This window comes from Dendrobium catenatum, unplaced genomic scaffold, assembly GCF_001605985.2.
Source record: "Dendrobium catenatum unplaced genomic scaffold, ASM160598v2 fragScaff_scaffold_716, whole genome shotgun sequence".
In the NCBI taxonomy this organism is placed as follows: Eukaryota; Viridiplantae; Streptophyta; class Magnoliopsida; order Asparagales; family Orchidaceae; genus Dendrobium; species Dendrobium catenatum.
In genome coordinates this window covers 24,969,708-24,994,487 of record NW_021319178.1, presented here as the reverse complement: position 1 = coordinate 24,994,487, position 24,780 = coordinate 24,969,708, and the positions used below count along the sequence as shown (strand labels likewise).

Sequence of the window (24,780 nt, the reverse complement as noted above, 5' to 3'; positions counted from 1 at the left end):
TCGGTCCAGGTCAACCCGATGTGACACGAATGACCCGAAGTTGACTTAAAATTGTTAGTTTTAGGGACAAAAATCAGGCCAATTTTCGATTTTCGGGTCAATCTCGGGTTTTCAGGTCAACTAGGAGTTTTAGTGTCAATTTTGGCTTGCTGGGTCAACCCGACCCGATTTTTAAAACAGGTTGATTTGTTGAACCCGAACACCACCCGTTTCGGGTCCGGGTTGACCCTAACTTGGATTTTTCCGGGTCGGGTCTGGGTCGTGTCAAAAATTGACACCCTTAATAATAAATATATCAATATGTAAACAATATATACATAAAAAATCAGGCCATAAGTAGCTTATGATACAAACAACTTTTAAATGAGCTTTTTTTGAACACATGATTGATCATAAAACAAGTAATATAGTGATGTGTAGAAGATATCATCCCACATGAAGTGAAATCACTAATTATCAAAATTGAAAGATTCTAAATTTATTTGAAGAAAAACAAAATGTGAGCTATGCTCTAAAACGTGAATGAAACTAATGCTAAAAATTCAAAGCTTCTAACCATAGAAAACGCAAGACACGAAGGGTTGGGATGAGGCTCTAGAGATAATATTTCACTAGGTTACCTACAATTCTTGTAATTATAAATCAAATCAATTGATATTACATGTTAATTAAGCTCGATCAATTGAGATAAAAATTAATCAAGTAGAGAGGTTAAGGTGCAATGTTAGACCAATGAATAGATGATGTTAAAACGATTGATCAACTAACGTAGATCTAAGGTTAACATGACCAAGTCAGCATATAAGCGTGTGTAAAGTGTTCTAAATTAAAATTTGTCTATGAGCAATTGATTCAAATAAAAAAGAAACCTTATTTTAAATATTTTGAAGCTTGTAAGATATTTTCAAAAGTAAGAATCCATTATATTTGAAAATACTTTGAAATATATTAAAATTAGAACTTGATATTTAAATAGTAAAATTTAGATTTTGCCTTTCTCCATAGCTCCCTCAATGAAACTGTTTATATGACCCAACCAATCGGCTTCAAAGTTCCACTTCACCCCAATCACGTTTGTAAGCTTCATAAGGTTATATATGACCTCAAACAAGCTCAAAGACAATAGTTTTATACATTCTTTAACTTTCTACTTTAACATAACTTCACAATAAGAAAATCTGATCCTTCATTATTCATACTCTCTAATCAAAATAAATCCATCTTTCTTCTCTTATACTTTGATGACATCCTACTAACTTGCAATAACCCCAAACTTCTTTCTACTCTCACACAAGGTCTACACCATAACTTCTCATTCAAAGATCTTGGCCAACCATGACTCTTTCTTGGCATTCAAATCAATTCCACACCCTCATCACTGTTCCTTTAATAATCTCAATATGCCTTAGACATCCTCCACAAATTTGGCCTAACAGACTGCAAACCCATGTGAATCCCCATCTCTCTCAAACCATCCAAAACACCGAATGACATAGAACCATTATACAATCTAGCTTTCTATAGGGAAATAGCCGGCACGACTAGGCATCATCTTCACAACAAACTACATTTGCCAATTCATACATAATCCACTAAACCAACACTAAAAAAAATGAAACGGCTTCTCATTTACATTAAAGGCACCATTTCCTTTGGTTTTCGTCTCACTTGCGGAAACCTCACACTCTACTCTTACTCTGACTCAAATTGGGACTCTGATCAATCCGACATGAAACCAACCAAAGACTACTGCTCCTTTCTCGGTAACAACCTAATTTCATGGAGTGTAAAGAAGAAACCCACAATGGCTAAATCTTCAACATAAGAAGAATACAAGGCCCTCGCCAGTACAACATCCAACACAGTATGGCTTCATTATTCACTATCCTAGTTCAACATTCCTCGGCCTTCGTCCAACCCTGTTTACTACGACAACATCTCCACACTTGCCCTAGCTACAAATTCGATGTTCCACGCTCACACCAAGATCGATTACCATTTTTTAGTGTCACAATTCAATCAAAGGAAGTCTTTTAACCACCATATGAACACTATAGACCAGCTTGATGATATCTTCATAAAGGAGCTATCTCCGTCCATATTTCACTCTCTCAAAAATAAATTAACTCTCTTCTCCTCAATGACCTAATTTGAGGGGCCATGATAAGCATCATGATAAGCAAGCCATCTTTTATCAAGTGTCACATGCCAAGCTATCTACTGCACCACATAATAACTTCAACTCGCATCCTCTTACCTGACAACAACACCCACTATCAACTCATTATTTATGTAGCTGCTTTTGTTTGCATTTATACCAATGCTTGTGTAATACTATAGTAGGGATGTACCACAAATTAATACAAAATTATATTCCCATTTCTACTCTTCTTCATCTTTGCGTGTATCTTATTTTAAACAACTTTGTCTTCATAAGCCACCTAAAAATAAGCCTGAATCCTACTAACCTGGCCTTGGTAGACCTTAACAAGCTTCAAATCTCAACCATCCATAAGCTTTTTAAGCTCCAAATCACTCCCAAAAGATTCTCTTACATTCTTTCACTCTAAAAAAATAATCACCATCAAACTATACATATAACACCACTTTATCCATACATATGTCAAGGCATAATGCACCAAGAAAAGCTACATTTAAGTGCTATAAGTAAAATTATATATAAACAACTTAACAAGCAATTATTGTAAAATAATTGAGCTTAACTAGCTTGTAGCTTATAATAGACATTGATTTCATAGCAATCTCTGCGCGTTTCTTACTTTAAACAGCTTTGTCTTCATAAGCCACCTAAAAATCAACCTGAATCCTATTAACCCTTGGTAGACCTTAGCGAGCTTCAAATCTCAACCTTCCAAAAGCTTTTTAAGCTTCAAATCACTCCCAACAGATTCACTTACATTCTTTCACTCTAAAAAAATTAATCACCATCAAACTACACATCAAACACCACTTTATCCATTACATCATACATATGTCAAGGCATAATGCACCAAGAAAAGCTACATTTAAGTGCTATAAGTAAAATTATATATAGAAAACTTAACAAATAATTATTGAAAAATAATTGAGCTTAACTAGCTTGTAGCTTATAAAACACATTGATTTCATAGCATGGGTCAAATCCATGTGAAGCATCTTAGACTTCACCAAGGCTTGTTGAGCTCTTTGAGTGGCTTTGAGATCTTAGGGAGTAGCTTTAATGAGACTATTTTTTATTGCTTCAATAATTTGAGATTAATGTTTTGTTTGGGATAATTTTTTCTTATTCCTTTTAAATTAAAATTTTTAATATAAAATATTTATTTTTTTGCTAAAAATTCATTAGAAAACAATAAAAATATCATCTCAAACCAAACTTAAGCCCCTTACAAAATAAATAAATAAATACTCCGAAGTTGTTCGATCGAACCACTGCAGTTTGTAAGCGGCGCCTTTCTTCTAATGTAACAGAGAGCGAATATGGATTTTCTCCAGTCCAGGCTCTGTTTACATACTTTACATAGAAGCCATGTTCACCTTCCTCTTGTTCGAGCTCTGTCCTCCAATTAACTCCATGGCTTCCTTATCCCAGCCTTCACATGGCCAAGCCCCTTCTCACCAAGGTCTTCTTCTCTTCCCCTCCAAAATCCAAGGAAGAGTTCACCAATCTCTGCTCCAGAGGATTTCTTCGACAGGCCCTTTACGGCTTCATTCCCGAGGTCTTTGCTGACCTAAATCTCTTTTCCTATCTCCTAAAAGGATGTTCCATCCCGCAGGAATCCCTGTCTCATGGTCGGCAACTCCACGGTTTCATTGTCACTTGCGGCGCCTCGGCCGACCGTTTCACTGCCAATCACCTCCTTCACATGTACTCCAAGCTCGGCGACCAGCATGCTTCCGCCTCGCTCTTTGCCAGAATGCCTCGAAAGAACATCATGTCATACAATATTCTCATTGGTGGCTTCGTTCAAAACGGGGACATCAACTCTGCCCGCAAGCTGTTCGACGAAATGCCCGAGAGGAACGTCGCCACCTGGAATGCCATGGTCACCGGGTATACACATTTCGGGTTTGATAGAGAGGGTTTAGAACTCTTGGCCGACATGAGAAGGGTGGGTCTACAACCAGACGAGTTCAGCTTAGCCAGTGCTTTGCGGTGCTGTGCTGGGTTGAAAGTTCTCACCTTTGGCCACCAGATTCATGGTTACCTCATTCTGTCTGGGTTTGAAGCGGATATCTGTGTTGGGAGCTCTCTTGCTCACATGTACATGAAGTGTGGGTGGCTCCAAGAAGGTGAGAGAGCATTGAAGCTAATGCCTGTTCTTAATGTCGTTTCCTGCAACACTGTCATCGCTGGCAGGGCACAGAATGGAGATTATGAGGGTGCTCTTCGGCATTTTAGTTTGATGATGGCTGCAGGCTTAGCCCCTGATCAGGTCACTTTTGTGAGTGCTATAAGTTCTTGCTCTGAATTGTCAGCCCTTGGCCAGGGGCAGCAGGTCCATGCACAAGTAATCAGATCTGGAGTTGATTCATCAGTGCCAGTTACTAGTTCACTAGTCAGCATGTACTCCAAATGTGGTTGTTTACAGGATTCCATCAATTTATTTGATGACTCGTCAGAAGAATCTGATCTTGTTCTGTGGAGTGCAATGATTGCAGCTTATGGTTTTCATGGACATGGGAGGATGGCGATTGAGCTATTTGAGAAAATGGTAAATTATGGAATTGAGCCGAGTGAAGTTACCTTCCTGAGTCTGTTATATGCTTGCTGTCACAGTGGATTGAAGGATGAGGGTTTAGGTTATTTGGAGCTAATGAACAAGAAGTATGAACTGCAGCCTTCATTAAAGCACTACACTTGCATTGTGGATCTCCTAGGCCGGGCAGGACAACTTGATGATGCTGAAGCCCTGATCAAATCCATGACTGTGGAAGCAGATGGAGTTATATGGAAAACCCTTTTGTCTGCGTGCAAAATTCACAAGAACACAGAGATGATGGAGAGGGTGGCTGAGCTTGTGTTGAGGCTGGACCCTGAGGATTCGGCATCTTATGTCCTGATCTCAAATTTTAGTGCTGCTGCTGCAAGATGGAGTGATGTTTCAGATGTTAGGAGCTCCATGAGGGAGAGGAAGGTGAGGAAGGAACCTGGAGTCAGCTGGATGGAGCTCAAAGGCGAGGTCCATCAGTTCTCAACTAGCGAGAGATCACATCCTAGGCAAAGTGAGATTGATGAGTACTTGAGAGAGTTGATTGGTAAAATGAGAGAACAGGGTTATGTGCCAGATACTAGTATGGTTCTTCATGACATGGAAGATGAGGAGAAAGAATGCAGCTTGGCTCATCACAGTGAGAAGCTGGCTATTGCATTCTCACTTTTAAGCTTGCCCAACGGATCCCCAATCAGAATAATGAAGAATTTGCGTGTATGCAGTGATTGCCATAACGCCATTAAATTCATATCTAAAATTATGGATAGAGAGATTGTGGTGAGGGATGTTAGTCGGTTTCATCATTTCAAAGATGGAAATTGTTCTTGTGGAGATTATTGGTGATATTATATGGTAAGACATTGATCTTTTTTTTTTTAATAATGAATTAAATCCTTGCAATTCAATGAATTATATGACAAACAATGGAGCTTTACGCACAGGATAAAGAGCATGTGTAAGGCAAACTTAGCGTGCATAAACATTTGTTCCATCAAGTCTCCTTCTAAAGGCCAACTTTGAGGTATGGCTGATTTTTCTTGGTTCAGCAAATGAAGGCGCACTATCGACAGATAAGGTACCATCTTCATCCACTAAAATAACTTCAAGTAATAGGGTGTTTGCTTCATGCTGCGTGTAGACTTCATGATATGTGAATGCTTCATTAAACATAGGATAATTCCTAGATTATCATAGCATAAATATGATTAGAAAGTAAAGGATTTGAAGTAAAATTAAACCAAAATGCCGAACATATGGTTATTATCACATCTATTTTCTTTTTTCAGTTCCTGTTGAAGAATGCTTCTTACTGACGCCAACATCTAATTTAAGTGTAACTTTACAAATATTTTTGTGATGACTGTAAATGTCGCATCTATTACATTTGTGTAGTCTTTGAACTTATCTCTGTAGAACTTCTAATTCTACTCCTTGGCCTACCTCTAGGCTTCATAGTGTTAGAACTGTTATTTTCAATCCATCGCAATGTCTGGTCCATTGGTCTTTTGCATGGGAGTGTAGATATTGCCCCTTCATATACTATTCTAGATATGAAATAAATAATTAGTATAAGTTAGGATAATACACATATAACAAATCATCTATAAAGCTAAGCGTACCTTATCACATTGTAGTACCCATCATTATAAGTATGCCAATGAGTGTTCATTTCTATGATGCACAAATATGGACACGGACACGGGACACGCCAATTATTGAAAATATAGGATACAGACACGAGTTGGACACAATATTATAATTTTTACATTTTAAAATAGTTCATAAAAATTGAATTAGTATAATATTAAAAATAATTTTGAAATAATAAGTCATTTAATTGGAATTTCTGCTTAAAATGATTAACATTAGGATGTCGATGCTGTGCATTAGACATCGAGAGAGGAGGTGACAATGCTGTCGAGAGTCAGGCATCAATGCTATGCAATAAATATTGGACATCGATGTCAAGAGGGCGTCTATCGTAGATGTTGAGAGGGCATTAGTTGTCGATGTTAAGAGGACGTCAGACAAGATGTGCTACCAAGTTTTGGGTGCAGAAGTTACTAGCGTCAAGAATCAGTGCCAAGATCGTGTCAGAATTTTATGTCGAGATGGATTTGAAATGTCGATGTTGTAATGGCGCTAGACGTCGATGTTAAGATGACATTGGGTATTGTTGTGAAACCAAAATTGCGACCCGCTAAAGAGAAATGAAAATGAGAATATACGATGAATGAGGTATTTAGTGCAAGCGATTGATTTAGTGTTGTGGATAGGAAATAAGAAATTTAATTTTTATATTTTAAATAAATAAAAATTTTAAATACAAGAAATTATATTAAAAAAATGCATAAAATATTTAAGACACGCGTGACCAATTTGTATTTTATATTTTTTTAATCAGACACATTTTCGACGTATCCGACATGTGTCAGAGGCGTGTCAGACGTGTGTTGTGAAACTCCTTAACTAAAAGAAACTAAACTCTTAAACATTGAGGCGCCTTTTGGTGTAATGGTTGAATTTCATTAAGAAACTCTGCAATTAAGCTTGCTCATCTCAGAACAATTCTGGGATGAGTGACGTACTGAGAAGTTACTCCGATAGGACAAAACCGTGAGACTCTTAGGCCAAAGCGGATAATATCTCAATAGTTAAGAGTTTGAATTGTTACAAAATGATATCAGATCAATATACCAGTCGGAAGATGGGAACTAAGTGCCATATAAGACAAAGTGCTACGCCATGAGAGTCACCTCTTGAACCTTGTATGGGATAAAGTGCTACATGACGAGAGCCACCACTTGAACTTGTAGGGCCACCTCTAGAATCCTATCTGCCTGTTTGATGATTCTGGGATAAAGATATTGTTAAGGATGTCAGTTACTTAAGTGGGGGAGATTGTAAAATCGCTTAAGTAAAAAAAGTTGAACTCTTAAATATCAAGGCGCCTTTTGATGTGATAGTTGAATTTCATTTAAGAAACTTCGTAGTTAAGCGTGTTTATTTCAGAGCAATTTTGGGATGGCTGACCTACTGGGAAGTTACACCAACATTACAAAATCGTGAGACTCTTAGGACAAAGCGGACAATATCTCGATAGTTAAGAGTTTGGGCTGTCACACGTGTCATGTTAAATACGGTCGGACACTGCACGGCTTTTTGAGGAGAAGTATCGGTGCATCATAGGTTCCTTTGTATCAATAAATGCAATTTGCTTATATAGTAAAATGATCGACTTATCAAAATTCACAATTGCTTTTTTCTTTCTCCAAATTCGCTTCCCCTTTTTCATATCATTATTCTATCTCAGCCACATGAATATATGATCGTGCTACAATGAATTTTTCTTTACATGTTCCTAAATATTTACATGAATGATCTTTCTAACTTCCAATATTTGATCATCTTTATATTTTAATGTTCTAACTCTTTGAGGAAAATCTCAAAAGATCAAATAGCTTTGAGTCTTCTTTTATCACTAGCTTTATTTTTTGCTGAAAAACTCTTTGAAATATCTTTTGTTCGAAGAAGATTCTTAAAATAATTTGTATTATCAAAATTAGTGCCAACTTACAGACTCATGCTATGTACGTCCTCACATGAAGAGGACCCTAGATTTAGTGGGTGATATTTATTAACGATTACAATAACTATCACTCCTAATTGATGCCAGTACATCTCACCACCAACAAGATATCCATACACTAAATTCATTGTATTACTCGCTTTGATATGACTTTTAGCAACAATTGTAGATAGTTGGCTGCTTCTTTTATTTATAACATATCGCTTTCAAAAACATTATCATTTGAGAAAAATATTCTATTATGTAATACATCTGACAGACAAGGTGGGAAGCAATCATGTAGAATCATAGAATGTTGTAATGTAAAAAGTACTTAAGTCTTACAACTTACAATAGTTTGTAAGGCTCTTTTCATTAACTTGGCCAACCTTGGCAAATTCAGCCAGTGACTCACATAAAATCTTTCCTTATTTGGAAATTATTATGCACATTCAATGTGATTGATCAGTTATAGGCTAGCTAGGGACATTTCTTAGTAGACCTTGACTCCATCAGGAAACTCAATGTGAGATCAATTAAAATGGAGAACTAAGACATTGTCACCAACAGAAAATTCAATCAAATGGAGGAATGACACGTTAGAATAATCTAAGAAGTTTAAGAGCGTGTTCTCATAACCATTCCGCGGATAGAAGCTCTTGAAGAAGAATCCTTTAACGTCATCATTCATCCTCAACCATGAAGTCTAAGGGTGTTGACCTTGACTCCAAGTAGGGATGATACTTATTCTTCAAAAAGTAGGGCAAAATTAACTCCACTTCGAAAGAATAGAAGTGTTAGCTACAAATGACAAGTGTGTTCTCTAGAGAGATTATTGATCATAGCCTCCAATAAAATTCAAGGTTTCACACTTAGATTCATATAAGGGAAAGATAAATTTGGTCAACCATATCTCTTAGTTTGAGTTGTTTATATCATTACTAAACATTAATGCTATGATAACCGGTGATTCGCCAATGTCCGGTTGGAAGATGCTCTTCGATGGAAGGTACAAATGTGAAGAGGATGCGATCCACGTAATCGTCCACGGTATCGTCAACGTTCAAGTTTAAGTCGAAGAAAGGGGATCAGAGAAGATCTGTTCATCCTTGATCATCATACACGAATCCGTGATTGTGTTCTGGATTGGTCATGCATGGGGGCGACGTCGGCTTGAAGATAATCCTTGTATGTGGAGGAGAAAGGTGGGGGAGAGTTGGAGAGGAGGAGAATTTCGGCTAGGGTTACGGTGGGTTGTGTTGGGATGGAGGGTGGTGAATTAGAAGGGCTTAGGTTGAAGGAGATCTGAAATTAATTCTCTGATTTTTTATGGAGGGAAAGATTAATTTGAAATCCAAATTAATCCTAATTGAGGGCTTAAGTGGGGCGGCAACCAAGGGGAATTTATGGGGCATTTAATGAGAGTCTAGGTGGCTAATTGGAGAGAGAATGGGGCTATAGAGGGGGCGACCATAGGGGGAGGGATTTGATGTGTCTAGGTTCGATGTATGGGTCTGGGGAGGATTTTAATTAGGGATTGTCATTATGAAATTGCTTTCAAATTTAATGTAATTAGAAGGTTTCCTAATTTAAGTTTATTAATAGGAAAATCTTTGAAATTCAAATATAATTTGAATTCAAATGAGGCAATTTTCCAAATTAATAGTAAGGAAATTAGGAAAGTAATTAAGGTTGATTTGAATTTTGAAATTCAAAATTCAAAGGTCAGGGAGGGAGGGGCCGGCGGCTAGTGGAGGCTCGGGGAGGCCGGCGTGGAGGAGGCTAGGGGGAGACTGGCGGCGGACGGGTGAGGGGAGGCCGACGGCTTAGGGAGGTGGTGAGGGTTGGCGGGTTAGGGAAGGAAAGAGAAGGGGTTTGGACTTTGGAAGATTCGGCCGGCGGCAAGGGGTCTTGGGCTAGGTGGCCGATGGTGGTAACCAAGAAGGAAATACTAAGTACTAACCGTGAGTCTCGGAATCCACCGGCGGCTGACGGGAGTTGCAAGGCCCTCTCCTAAAGTTTCTCCTCTCAAGAACTCACAAAGATATCAAACAAAAAAAGCTAGAATTTCTTTCATAATCATCATCCCAAATACAAGATGAATGACCTAATATATAGGCCTCATAGAAAAAAAAAGGACTAACATGCCCATAGGGCTACAACTCAAATCAACACACAAGTAAGGGTACAAACATAAATAAAGTAAATATGAACTAATACATAAAATATATCAAATATATAAACTCCTCATCGGAGCCGTCGATTTACGATGCTTCCGACAGTAGACATTCCGGAATTTCCTACTAATGTCCTCATCAAAATTAGTCTTGCCCAATGATTTCAAATATCATCAAGTCGGCGACATCTCAATGAACGCCCTTCGAGCCCGACTCATGAATCCTTTCCACAATTCTATGAAGGAGCAATTTAATCTAACTAGATAGTTTCTAATTGCACTCACTAACGATATATATGTAGAACACCAAGTAATATGTAAATACATATTAAAAATAATTGATTATGATTTCATAGAAATAATAAAGGAAAAGGAGGAATGGCTGTGTGAAAATATATTACTTAATGATATTTAAGAATAATGTTTTACGAAGAGGGGATGTGATAATATGTGACCGCTGAGAAGAGGCATAGTTAGAAGGATATGATGAATGTAAATAGGGGTGTCAATTTTGGGTCACGGGTCGGGTTCGGGCTGAACCCAAAACTGACTCGATACTGTTTAGGTCAACCCGAACCCGACCCATTTTTATAAATGGGTCAGTTTTCTGGACCGGGTCAACCCGACACGACTCGAAAGCGGGTGCCAACATGAGCAGAGGGACGCTGGAGGCCGGACGCCAGCGGCCGGACAACTGAACCTGGAGGTCCTGGAAGGCGGGCACAGGCCTGGACGCGGCAGCCGGCAAGCTGGCCAGCTTGGCTGCCCCTCACGCGGGCCTGGACACAGTCACGCGGAAGAACTTGAGCTCGGATCCTCGGGACATGCAGGCACGCGGGCGAGTGGGGCAGCCGGACAGGAGCGGGATTTGGCACTGGTTGACGGGCAGCGGCGGGCAAGCAGGGCAGGGGCGGGATTGGCCACGGGCAGTGGTGACTCACGCGACAGCTCGATTAGCACCTTAGCGGGCAAGTAGGGGGGAGTCACGCTGCCACGTGAGATTGGCCACGGGCAGAGGTGGTCAACCGGGCAGCTCAGTCAGCGGGTCAATTCGTGTCATTTCCGGGTTTTCGGGTCTACCCGAACCTGACCCGATTTCTGAAACGGGTCGAAAACCCTAACCCGAACCCGACCCAGTTCGGGTTCGAGTCAACCCGCACCCAAAATTTTCGTGTCGTGTTCGGATCGGATTTTCGGGTCGTGTCCAATATTGACACCCCTAAATGTAAATGTAGTTAGGGGAGAGAATACTGTTGCAGTGTGCAGCAATGCATGGGAGTTCCTTCTAATCAAGAATAAATATGCAAGAGAAGTGAAGACTGTGAGGAGAATATTACGCATATTTCTTCTCATAAATCCATCAACTTCATTAAATCAAGAAATTTAATAGGTTTAATGAGTTAGAGATTGATGATATAACAGAAGGAAAAGAGATTTAGATTTCATTTGGGACAGCTTTCTTACTATTTCTTAAAATAATTTTTTAGTACACAATTTTAATTTTTGTGTTAAAAAGGTTCTTTAAGAAGCAGTAAGAAAGTCGTTCGAACGAAGCCTTAATATTTTCTAAGCTTTAAATTCCTCAATTTTGTTATTTGATAATATTTAATATAAATCCCACTTAAATTTTACCTTAAAGCTACTGCCAAACAGATCTTAAATTTGTATTAATTATTTTGTGCGGATGTTGAACATCGTTTGGAGGCCAATCAAAATGCGCCATATCACCCATCTGTTCGGTACCGTTGACTTGACTGCACATGATTCACCTCCAAAAGTAGAAATGCAGGCGACCTCCGCACAAAATAATCTCTCTTAAATCTGTAGCAAAATAGAGGAAGTCGTCTTCTAATGGGATGCAAAAGTTCTTTTTTTTTATTATATTATTAATAAGATGTGGGTGTTTATAACTACAAAAAAAAGTCATTTTTCAAGGGTTAGGTAAGAAAATCCCAATCTCTTACGATTTTTACTGGGTGAGTGGGTGACAATAAATTAAAAAAGATAAAAATTTTAAACTTTTTTTCTTTTTTGGAAGGACACATGATTGTTTTTCGTATGTTCTATATTTATTTATTTATTTTTCTCACTGCAATTCGGATAATAATTAACAATGAAGAAGAAAAGGAGTGGACGACATCCTGTGATGAGGAAGACTCTGTGAGCTACAGTGGATTCTTTTGGTCTACTTCTAGACCGTGGCGGGCGTCAATCCGATGATTTCCTGGGCGGAAATTGCCGGTGGACGGAGCCGCCGAATTTTAGATTTCAGCCTTGGTTAGAGTGGGCGTGATAGGTCTGCCGTTCTGAAGCTTCCAGGTTGCTTACCTGAACTAAGGATTCATGGATCCGTCCTTCTTGTCTCCTTCAATTCTTTTGTCTCTGCTGTGAGATTCGGTGATTGGAGTAGTTTGCTGTTTAAGCTTATAAGATTCACAGGGACCTGCCGAGCTGGGAGCCTTGATAACTAAGAACGGCGGGGATGGAGAACAGGGAACTCAAAAGAGTATTTAGCTTAGGGATGTGGGATTTGGCGCTCGAATGCGTGATGGATTACATACACGATCCTTGCGACCGAGCTGCGATCTCTCTGGTCTGCAAGAAGTGGCACCGAATTGATTGTCTGACGCGGAAGCACGTGACGATCGCCGTCTGCTACTCGACAACCCCGCAGAGACTCTATAAGAGGTTTCCCGGGGTGGAGTCACTCAAGGTCAAAGGGAAGCCCCGAGCGGCTATGTTCTTTAATCTTATCCCTGAAGATTGGGGAGGCTACGCCGGGCCGTGGATCAACGAGGCTGCTCTTAACTTTACGTGCTTGAAATCGCTTCACTTCCGCCGGATGATTGTGAAGGATGCAGACATTGATATCCTGGTTCGTGCTAGAAGTCATACTTTGCAGTCGCTGATGCTGGATAAATGCTCTGGGTTTTCAACAGACGGTCTTCTTTTTATTGCCAACTCCTGCAGGTAATTTAATTTGGCTGAACTTTAGTTGTGTTTTTTTTGCCTTCTTTTATTATATTTACTTCTTACTATCACTTAGCTGCCAATTTTCCGGGTTATCACAATATGAAAGATTTTTACAGGTACTGAGCTTATTTAACTACTTCCTTCTTTGGATAATTGCTGTTTCTTTTGTTAAACCCCCTCGAGATTTTTTATTCTTATTTTTTAGAATAAAGGTTATGCACAGGATTGTACGAATTATAGAGGTATTAAGTTAATGTGTCATACTTTAAAACTATGGGAGCGAGTTATGGAGCATAGGTTGCGGCGTGATACTAATGTTTCTCAAAATCAATTTGGATTCATGCCGGGTAAGTCGACTATGAAAGCCATACATTCATTAAGAGGTTTGATGGAGAAATATAGAGAAAATAAGGAGGATCTACATATGATATTTATTGATTTAGAAAAAGCATATGATAAAGTTCCAAGAGAAGTGCTATGGAGAGTTCTTGAAAAGAAAGGAGTCAATATTGCTTATATTCAAATCATTAAAGATATGTATGCAGGAGCTATTACTTGTGTTCAAACACAAGGTGGTTTGACCAAGTATTTCCCTATTTCGGTTGGGTTACATCAAGGATCAGCCTTAAGCCCATATCTTTTTGCTTTGGTCATGGATGTTCTCACTAGACATTTGCAAGAGGATGTACCTTGGTGTATGCTTTTTGCTGATGATATTCTTCTTGCTGATAAGACTAGAGAGGGAGTTGAAGGTAAACTTGAATTATGGAGGTCAACCTTAGAGTCTAAAGGTTTTCGCTTGAGTAGATCTAAAACGGAATATATGGAGTGTAATTTTAGTAGTAATAGACCTAGTGAGGGGATTGTGACTTTGGGCGATCAATTCATTAATAAGAGTATTAAGAGTACACGTTTTAGATATCTTGGATCTATTGTTCAGAGTGATGGTGAAATAGATGGGGATATTATCAACAGAATTCAAGTTGGATGGTTGAAGTGGAGGAATGCATCGGGCTTGTTATGTGATAGAAATGTACCCCTCAAACTTAAGGGAAAATTCTATAAGATGGTAGTGAGGCCTGCAATGCTTTATGGTGCCGAATGTTGGCCATTAAAAGAGAAGCATAATACTAAGTTAAGTGTGACAGAGATGAGGATGCTCAGGTGGATGAGTGGCTTTACCCTTAGAGATAAGATACGAAATGAGCATATACGTGAAAAGGTTGGAGTAGCTCCAATAGAAGATAAGATTAGAGAGAGTCGCCTTAGATGGTTTGGTCACATAAAAAAGTGGCCTTCCGATGACCCAGTTAGGAGAGTAGAGGTATTAGATTTGACTTGTGTTAAGAAAGGTAGGGGTAGACCTAAAAAGACTTGGTTAGAAAATATTAGGAATGACCTTTCTTTATTAGATTTAAACGAGAATTTGACTTTTAATAGGACACAATGGAGAAAAAAGATTCATGTAGCCGACCCCACGTAGTGGGATAAAGGCTTGATGTTGTTGTTGTTGTTGCTGATGAGGCCAATTTTTCAGGTTTTTATATAATATATATTTTAACAGAACTCAACAATATGAATCAGCTATTCATTAGAAATAGCAACACTGATTTACACCATTGATCTCTAACAATCTTTGTACTATAGTAACAAACTCTGCAGTAGTTAGAAGTATAAAACGGCCACTGTAAGTGTTTTGAAATTACTGAAAAAATGATACAAAAACCTTTTCCAGTTCCTCTTGTCCTTTTTTTATCTTCTTCTTCCTTTACTCATTTACTGTAGAATGCCTTCATTGCATCAGAACATGTAGCTTCATGACATCCATTCTTCTTATCTAATGTCATATGTCATATCCTAATGTACTTCAAAGAGCCGTCACTTATGAACCAGCAGCTGCCTTCATGAACTCTCTATCCCCTCTCTCAATTTTCTTATGTCCAGTATCAAAAGCATCATCAACGCCCAGCTCACTCCCAATAACCATCCTATATGGCACTCAAAAGTCCTCATGCTTTTTAGGGCTAATGACTTTGAAGGCTACTACCTCGATCGCACCAGCACCTTCCCCCCTTGTCAATTCCTTTCCCACCTCTCACAGCTAGCCTAAACTTCATTATCTCACTGTTACTTCTCACTTATGTTCTCAACTTAGACTCCACCATTGAAATTTGGACAAATCTAAACCATTGCCTTCAATCTACTAACCATCCCCACATTCTCCAACTTCAAAATGAATGTCACCATTTATCCATGAAGAAACAATCATTGCAATAATATCATTTGGAAATAATCCAAAGTCATTACAATAGAGGTTTCTAGTACACCTCTAGATCCTAAAAAATATCATCCTCTATAATTTAAATGATCTTCCCTCTTCTTACAATGCATTCAATACAACCATCCAAACAAAACTACAACAAATTTATCTCAAAGATTTTCACTCCTTTCTCTCCAATGAGGAAATCAACCTCACAAATAAAGCATAGCGATCTACTACAGGAAAGGTGGAGAATATGCAGCAGTACCAAATACACTAACTCCCCCTACAAGCATAAGGAAGAATGGGAGGACTTATCTTTCTTGGAAGGCTTTGGAAAGTTCTTTTTTCATTTTGCAAATAGAAAATGTAATAAGTTAGCAGATTATTGTGCTAACCTTGGCTTATTAGGTGATTTCTTTTGGGATGATTTGAGTTGTAATAAGATCCCTCCTACATTTCTTTTCTTGTTAAAGGATTGTGATAGAATCTCTATCACATAGTAGGTTGTAATAAGTTCTTTTCTTTATTAATGCAAATTATATTTTCCTTCAAACCCCCCCGGCGAGCCACCACAGGAAGCTCATCATGCAGAAAGCAGCAAACGAGCCGTAGTAACATTTGCGAATAATAACAGATGATCCGTCATGTGTACAACACTCTACCTATGGGTAGCACTAGAAGATTTGCATTTAGTGCCACTTGCCTGCATATGACAATGGAGGGTTTGCAATACATACAATGGTCCTGCCTGCAAATAACAAAATCTCTTACAAACATATATAATGTAAGTGTGTAACGGACGATGAATGCGATACATTGTCTATAGAAAAAAGCAATGATCCTGTGATAAATATGGGCATCTTCGAGCCACTACAGAAAATTTGTTGTGTACACAGTAGTTCGTATACAATAACGGGTGACTCCTAAATCTCCAATAAAACTTGTAATATGCAATAACTCGCTCACAAAAGGCAACGAACTATCTACAACAAAATGCTACGATTCACCTATAAGCAAAAGCATAGAATCTGTAGTTAAAAATTGTGGGCCACTAGTAAATTAAAGCATCACATATACGATGCCAGGCTGTCACGCCGAATAGATGAGTTTACTTGCAGACAACAGGTGGAAGGTTCATGATATGTCGTATAGTGCATCTGATGGTAGAAGTACAATTTTGCAGAATGAATGTTGAAGGAGAGGGAAATATGCGGAAGATGAAGTGAACGAAACTGCATTGCTGACGCACGACAAATGAAGCCCAACGCGCTGATTAATCATGTCACAAAAGGAGGTTCGTTAGTGCATGATAGCCTGCCTGAATAAAGCAGCAAGCAACTCACACTTATGATGCCACGCCACTGGATCGGCAACATCCATACAAACGAACAGAAGACATTTATAAATTCCCACTGAAACATGACGTCACACCAACGGATTTGCAACATGTATATAAATGGACAAAAGGCTTCTATGGTTTCCAAGACAAAATCCTGCATGCTCGTCGGCAACAATCACTTTCATAGCTAGCTATAGTGGAATATTACAAAATGTTCGGTACCGTTCAGTACATGCTCGGTATCGCTCAGTATCTTTCCATAAAAATAACTTATGAACTTTGAAAACAAGCAAAACTTCAAAATAACTCTTACAATAAAAAATATTAGTGATAGTTTACTTCTTCATGAGTGCATCATTTGTATAAGTTTTCTTAATGTAGAATAAGTGAAGCATAATTATTTGAAAATATTTAGATGAGAGGAAGATAATCGATATTGAGGAAGGAGCTGATTGGGAGACATTGGACTCTATAGGAGAGGAAGAAGGGGAGATAGAAATTCATCATAATGATGATTCAAATGAAGACCCCCTTAGTGATGACAGTGCTAATGACTTATGGGTTCTTATGTGATGTGTCTTTACTATTTATTTTTGGAATTACATGTTAATGAAAATAATACTGTGATTTGGGAAATATAGAGTTTGAGTTGAACTATATTTCATGTTGTCTTATTATTGGGATATTTTGATTTCACTTCATATCTTGTGCATTTTTATATTTTATATATTATTTACTCATTAGTATATACAAAATTTATCATGTTATGTTTACGCAATTTTTTGATTTTGAGGCTTACGCCTTGTCTCAAGAACGAAAAACGCCTTAATACCCGATTACGCAATTTTAAACATTGGACAGCTCGAACTATCAAATAAATATACGGTTACGGATTTGACCAAGATATTTATTTTAATACGTTCATATTATGCCTTCAAGGACATAACCAAGAAAAATCACTAATAAAGCCATAAAGTCAATAAAGAATTCGATCCTCTGTAGACAGAGTCGACAGAGTCGAAGGTTCAACCCATGAATGAAATTTCCCATAAATACCCCGATGATGGTTGTGTTGAATATATATCTCAACTGAAGAGGTTAATTTCAAATATTCAAAACATCTCCCAAATTCTCAAATGCCTATGAAATTCAGAACTCCAAAAATACCAAATATTTAAAATTGAAATTAACACCAAAACGCTTAAAGCAAAACCCATCCACGCTCCGCAATAGTTTGCCGAGGTGGACAAATTTAAATATCACTTTAGCTCATAAGTAACTAATTTTTGGTCGAGAATATCACTAAGATTCATTCTCAAACAGTTTTTTGCCATCAAGGACGTGTCACATATCTTCCAACGGACGGTTTTGTCGCCAAATGACACTGCAAATAAAAGGTTATGACTGGGCCCTCTGAACTAGGTGATTCGCCACCAAATGACACCATTAAATTATGGTCATGACCAGAGCTCGTATGCTCCCAATGATACTAAATCTTTAATATATGAATCAATAGGATATGATTGATAAGACACAAAGTTCTTTATCAGCTAAAGTGGATTCAAATTTGTCCTTTTAGACAAACATCCACCCGAGGTCTAGAAGGTACCCTTGGATGATGCAACCCATGGTTGCCGACAAGGATCCTTCTGTTAGGTTGGGTCGACTACCTCTTCTTACTAGGCAGATCAAGGATAATGATGACCCAGGATAACAAAACCATGGGATCTTGATCGAGTCCATCATCCATTCTCCCACTATCTTCCTTAAGTGCAAGATGTTGACATTTTTAATTTTGAATATCAAAATTTCAAATACCAAACCCGTGCTGCTACTATACGTCAGATACCACGTATCTCTACGAATCTGATTGACAACTAACCTTAATCGAAAGTTCTCTCTCGTTATCTGGAGGGATAATTTACTATAGGGGCATCGGGAGGGGTAATTAACTATAGGGGCTTGCGCCTATAAGAAACTAGAACTCAGGTCATAAAGTCCTCGCAAAATGAGGGCAAAATCTTTGGGTAGTCTCTTATTTTAAACCCAATATGCCTTCTGAAATTTTCCCCCTGAACTTAAAGCGTTAAAACTTCCTAAAAGCGGGGGAGGTTAGGGCGCGAATTTTCGGAGCTCACATATACCTATCAAGGTTTGAAATTCTGCAATCAAATATTGAGATTTTTTTTAAGGCAAGACTCAAGCATTGGGGCATTTTGATGCATAAGTCTTTTACTTAAACCATTACATTAATAAAAAAATATAAAATAATAAATAAAATATTAACATCAAAGTAGGATGTTAAAATAAGATCATAAAAGTCAAAGTAAGGCTATTAAAAGTCATATAATGATATAAACTACGTTACATATATAGTCTCCCAGGTCAACATAAACAAGCAGTCTAAGTTCATAATTTATGAATTCAAAAGTCTCCCCTACTCTAATAACTTAAAGTGGTTTTTATTAGAATCATCATTATAATTAGTTGCTTTATGTCCTACCCCATATTATAAATAATGAAATGGGTTTTCAACAACAAGAGAAGAGGTGTTGGAGGAGAAATAGCGGTGGTAGTGAGGATAGGCACACAATAGGATTGATTGCGGTCATGCAGTGTGCATCATGCAGATGTGAGTTTGAGTTTGTGCGATTCTTTGCAAATTTGGTCTGGTTTAGGCATGGTAAATAGGTTTAATTTTATATATATATATATAACCTTAACATTAATTTTGTAGGCTAACACATTCAAAATTGAGTTCAAATTGTGTAGCAACGTAACTTGAGGCATGCGTCATCCTGATTAAGGCATAAGCCTCATCAAGCAAGCATGAGGCATGCGATTCATTGCCTTTTTTTATAATTGTGTTAAACTGTTGAGGCAAACCTTGAAGCGGACTCTAATTGTGCAATTTAAAAAAAATGATATCTTTTATGATCTCAAATCTCCTATCTATCTTATTTGACACGCACACATTAGGGAGTCCAATGATGAAATATCATCCCTCTTTTGTCAGATTTTACTCGCCTTATTAAGCATCTTATGATGCATTATGGAATTGGTGGTTTGTTCTTAATGCTTAATAATTTAATTTATAGGACTCATCATTTATTGTATGATGCTACATTTTACTTGGCACTTTATATATTCAACCTTTATTCATATATGTATCATTGAGTTAAAATAAATAGCAATAAAGCTATTTTTTTAAAATGATTTACCTCAGAACTATAGTAATAATGATTATTTTTTAACTTGCACTGAATTTCGTATCTATGAATTCACCAAATACAGCATGGTGAGTAGAACCTTTTGATTTATTACTTATTTTCTGGTTTTGCTTCCTAACATTTTTTCTACTTTATTTTCATTGCATATGCTATCTTCAAATCTTAAGTGTTTATCAAGTATTGGGATTGACAAACTAACCTGCTTATCGGAGATGTAGATTTACTTCTAAAACTATTGTCATTATCAATTAGCTTAGTAGCTATAGATATTATACTACATGATGTTCCTAAATTTATAGATACTCCACTTGCAGACAAATGGAATATTGAGCCTCTCATATCACCATAACACTTTTAACTCTATGAAGCAGAGTTCATCAAGTTAAGCAGAGTTGATGCAATCTAAATTGAGGATTCAATAAAAAACAATAAAATATTTAATTGATTTTTTAAAAAATTGAGTGCATTATTTGTTTTCAAATCTGGTGAGATCTTAACCTCTTTTTCTTAAAAAAATCATGTGCTATTTATACCCCTATTGGTTCAATGAAAAATCGCATAAATCTTTTACAAAATTTTGTCTTATAGTAGTTGTTGCTACTAGCTTTCTGATTGATTTATGAATCATTGTTAAAAATTGTGAACTCTAATATATTTTTCCCTGTTTATAGTTCTTATGCATTCCTACTATCTTCCTAAAGCATTAAACAATTTCAACCCTACTCATTTAGAAGCCCTAATTCATTCAAAAAAAAAAAAAAAAAAAAAAAAAAAAAAAAAATTCTTATGTTACTATCCACATATTTAATTGACCTCAAATCATATCTATTAGTTCTTTAATATCCCGAACATCTGATTTTGAGTTTCTCACTTTTTTCCATCAAAGAAAAGTTTACCATTCATTGGAAAAAAAAAAATTATCCAGAAATCTGCCTCAAATCCTAAAATTAGTCACTATCTTTTTTAGCCTTCCACCAATACTAAACCTTCCACCACCACTCCAACAACCTTGGAACCTTTTAAAAACTTCATCATTATTTGTCCTGATTTTATTTCCTTGGTGACATTTTTGTTGTTTATTCTTTTAAAGATCCAACTGATTGCCATATCCAACTCTTCTTTGTAGTCTGCATGTTTTCTTTTATTTCCAAATTGTCCTAGTAAAGAAGCCTTATTTCTTGTATGCTTCTTTGTCTAATTTCAAAATCCTTCCTTGCTTCCATTGGAATGAATAATAATTCCGCAGATTTCTTGTGGAAGAACTTGATGTTTTATAAGTTACTTATTTTAAAGCTTGTTTCTTGGTGTTAAGAAGTATAGTTATATTCTTTATTAAGTCTATTTATATTTGGGCATGCAAATTGTTTTGAATATTCGTTTGAAGTTGCTGAAAGTGTTTCTATATTGCGAGGTAGTCCTTTTTATTTGCGTTTGTTGTCATCTCAATTTACCGGTTTCATGAAATTTGTTAGTTGCCACTATTCTTGTTTTAGCACATTATATTTTTCTTAATTAGCAAAAGTTACTATTAACCTCTGCAGATCCCTCAGAACTTTATTTCTGGACGAGAGCTCCATCTTTGAGAAAAATGGAGACTGGCTACATCATCTTGCAATGAACAATTCTGCTCTTGAGACGTTAAGTTTTTATAATACTGAGCTCCAGGTTTCATGGAAAGACCTCGCGTTAATTGCAAAAAACTGCCAGTCTCTTGTTTCTCTGAAGATTAGTGAATGCGATATCTCTGACTTAGTTGGCGTCTTGGACATGGCTACTGGGCTAGAAGAGTTTGGTGGGGGTTCTTTTGATGGTCAAGCTGGAGACGATAATAAGTACAGCAAGATTTCTTTTCCACGAAAGCTACGTAGTTTAGGTCTCAGCTACCTGGGGATGGATGAGATGCACATAATATTTCCAGTTGCTGCTGCCCTGAAGAAGTTGGACCTACAATATACATTTTTAAGCACTGAGGACCACTGCCAGCTTATTCAGCGTTGCCCTAACTTAGAAGTTCTTGAGGTATCCTTCAATAGTTGCTCCAAAATGCCTCACCATCTTCATTTGACAACAACAACAAGATCAAGCTTTTGTCCCACTACGTGGGGTTGGCTACATGAATTCTTTTTCTCCATTTTGTCCGGTTAAAAGTGAAATTCTCATTTAAATCTAATAAAGAGAGATCATTTCTAATATTTTCTAACCAAGTCTTTTTAGGTCTACCGCTACCTTCCTTAACATAAGTCAAATCTCATACCTCAACTTTCCTAACCGGGTCATTGGAAGGCCTCCGTTTAATGTAACCAAACCATCTAAGGCGACTCTCTCTAATCTTATGTTCACTGGAGCTACTCCAACCTTTTCACGTATATGCTCATTTCGTATCCTATCTCTAAGGGTCAAGCCACTCATCCACCTAAGCATCATCATCTCTGCAACACTTAACTTAGTATTATGCTTCTCTTTTAATGGCCAACATTCAGCACCATAAAGCATTGCAGGTCTCACCACCATCTTATAGAATTTTCCCTTAAATTTGATGGGGACTTTTCTATCGCACAATAAACCTGATCCATTCCTCCACTTCAACCATCCAACTTGAATTCTGCTAATAATATCCCGATCAATTTCACCATCACTCTAAACAATAGATCCAAAATATCTAAAATGTGTACTCGTATTAATGACTTGATTGCCCAAAGTCACAATCCCCTCACTATTTCTATTACTACTAAAATTACACTCCATATATTCAACCATCTTAATTGTAATATTAATTATCTTACTAAGTCATCTTCTCTTTTCCTCAAAACTTATTTACAGGTGAGGGATGTGATCGGAGACAAAGGTCTGCAAGTTGTTGGCAAGACCTGTACGAAATTGCGAAGGCTTAGGATAGAAAGAGGGGAGGATGAACTAGGCCTAGAGGATGAACACGGCAAGGTTTCACATATAGGCTTATTAGCTGTAGCTCAAGGTTGTCTAGAACTGGAATATCTGGCTGTATACGTCTCTGACATCAAGAACTCCGCCTTGGAATCCTTCGGCACCAACAGCAAAAACCTTCGTGATTTTCGGCTAGTTTTACTTGAGAGGGAGCAACGCATAACAGAATTACCTCTCGATAACGGGATTCTTGCATTGCTAAGGGGTTGTACAAAGCTCAGGAGGTTTTCTCTTTATCTTAGACCTGGTGGCCTAACGGACGTCGGCCTTGGCTATCTTGGCCAATACAGCAACAACATCAAATGGATGCTTCTCGGTCATGTTGGCGAATCCGATGAGGGGCTTCTACGGTTTGCGCGAGGTTGTCCGAAGGTTCAGAAGCTGGAGCTTCGTGGCTGCTGCTTCAGCGAGCGTGCATTGGCCCTTGTTGTGCTGCAATTACCTTCCTTGAGGTACATATGGGTGCAAGGTTACGTTATGTCTTCAAATGGCGAAGATCTTATGATTATGGATCGGCCGTTCTGGAACATAGAATTGATCCCTCGTAGGCAAGAGGGAGGAGAAAACAATGGAGATCAAGTTACAGTTCATCCGGCTCAGATATTGGCTTACTATTCGATTGCAGGAAGGAGGACAGATTACCCTTCATCTATCATTCCGCTTCTGCAATGATAAGGTAAGAGGATTGCTTTTGCAGTATAGTTGAAGAACTTGATAGTTATTTTAGTTCATGTCTTCTACTCTTTCTTTTAAATGCTTGATCTTTCTGTGTATTCTCAGCTCTTATGATATTTTGACGAAATGTTTTAGAAACCTATTGATATGATATAAATATCTGCATGTTTTCCGTTGATCTGGAATCTGGATGATGAAGAGAGCTTTGATATTAAATGGAAGTTATGTTTAGTGGCTAGTTCTGCAGGATTGTCTAAATTTTTAATGGTTTCAGAATATTGTCTTATATATATATATACTATAAATATTTTAAATTATATTTTAACAAGAAAATTTATATAATATTATTAAATATTTAAAAAATAAAATCTTAGAATGAAAAATTGAGTTAAATAATAGTTATATATTATTTAAAATTTTACTTTGAATACATCAAATTAGATGGCGCATTTAGAATACGCCAAATGATTTGACATATTCATAATTCGTCAATATGATTTGACATATTCATAATTCGTCAATTCATTTGATATTTTTACTCTTTTTTAAATTATTTTCTAAATATACTTCTTATATTAATTTTAATAAATAACAAACTACTCTTTAAAATTTGTCCCAAGATACCAAGTTTTTCAACCTGTTTTGAAATAAATATATTATTAATTATTAAGAAATTGAATTCATGTGAAAATAAATTAATTTTTTTTAAAAAAAAATTTATGATTAATTTTTATTATTATTATTTTAGGAAATGGTCTTGTTCCCTACTGTCTAAATCAACAAAAAAAAATTAATATCACATTGCATTGCATTCTTGGTAGCTTGGTGACTGGTGAGTAATGGACACCTGTTGACACCTGGATTAGGCAGAAGACAGCACGCCTTCCATTAAGCTGAA

At 37.2% G+C, this 24,780-nt stretch overlaps 2 protein-coding genes across 3 annotated transcripts; both read left to right on the top strand.

Annotated features, from left to right (window-relative positions):
- Window positions 1-3,366: 3,366 nt before the first annotated feature.
- On the top strand, window positions 3,367-11,953 carry LOC110114188 (pentatricopeptide repeat-containing protein At2g41080). Of its 2 annotated transcripts, XR_003701249.1 has the most exons (3): window positions 3,367-5,567; window positions 5,657-5,790; window positions 6,002-11,953. XR_003701249.1 is itself a non-coding variant. In XM_020846975.2 (2 exons), exon 1 carries the CDS (start codon window positions 3,600-3,602, stop codon window positions 5,556-5,558), a length of 1,959 nt encoding a protein of 652 aa, XP_020702634.1. In that variant the 5' UTR covers window positions 3,367-3,599; the 3' UTR covers window positions 5,559-5,567; window positions 5,657-11,953. The 2 variants fall into 2 exon arrangements, 1 of the variants encoding a protein (XP_020702634.1); XM_020846975.2 differs by having other exon boundaries at window positions 5,657-11,953.
- Window positions 11,954-12,411: 458 nt separating this feature from the next.
- Window positions 12,412-24,060, top strand: LOC110114189 (coronatine-insensitive protein homolog 1a-like). The gene is made up of 3 exons (XM_020846976.2): window positions 12,412-13,429; window positions 21,806-22,283; window positions 23,085-24,060. The coding sequence occupies exons 1-3, from the start codon at window positions 12,942-12,944 to the stop codon at window positions 23,877-23,879; spliced, it is 1,761 nt and encodes a 586-aa protein (XP_020702635.1). The 5' UTR covers window positions 12,412-12,941; the 3' UTR covers window positions 23,880-24,060.
- The last annotated feature ends 720 nt before the right edge of the window (window positions 24,061-24,780 follow it).

Bases quoted from the DNA above. Each gene is read 5' to 3' on its own strand.
- LOC110114188 (XM_020846975.2), top strand. From the start codon at position 3,600: ATGGCCAAGCCCCTTCTCACCAAGGTCTTCTTCTCTTCCCCTCCAAAA.
- LOC110114189 (XM_020846976.2), top strand. From the start codon at position 12,942: ATGGAGAACAGGGAACTCAAAAGAGTATTTAGCTTAGGGATGTGGGAT. The intron at 13,430-21,805 runs GTAATTTAATTT...TAACCTCTGCAG, and splicing joins TTTATTGCCAACTCCTGCAG to ATCCCTCAGAACTTTATTTC. The intron at 22,284-23,084 runs GTATCCTTCAAT...ACTTATTTACAG, and splicing joins CTAACTTAGAAGTTCTTGAG to GTGAGGGATGTGATCGGAGA.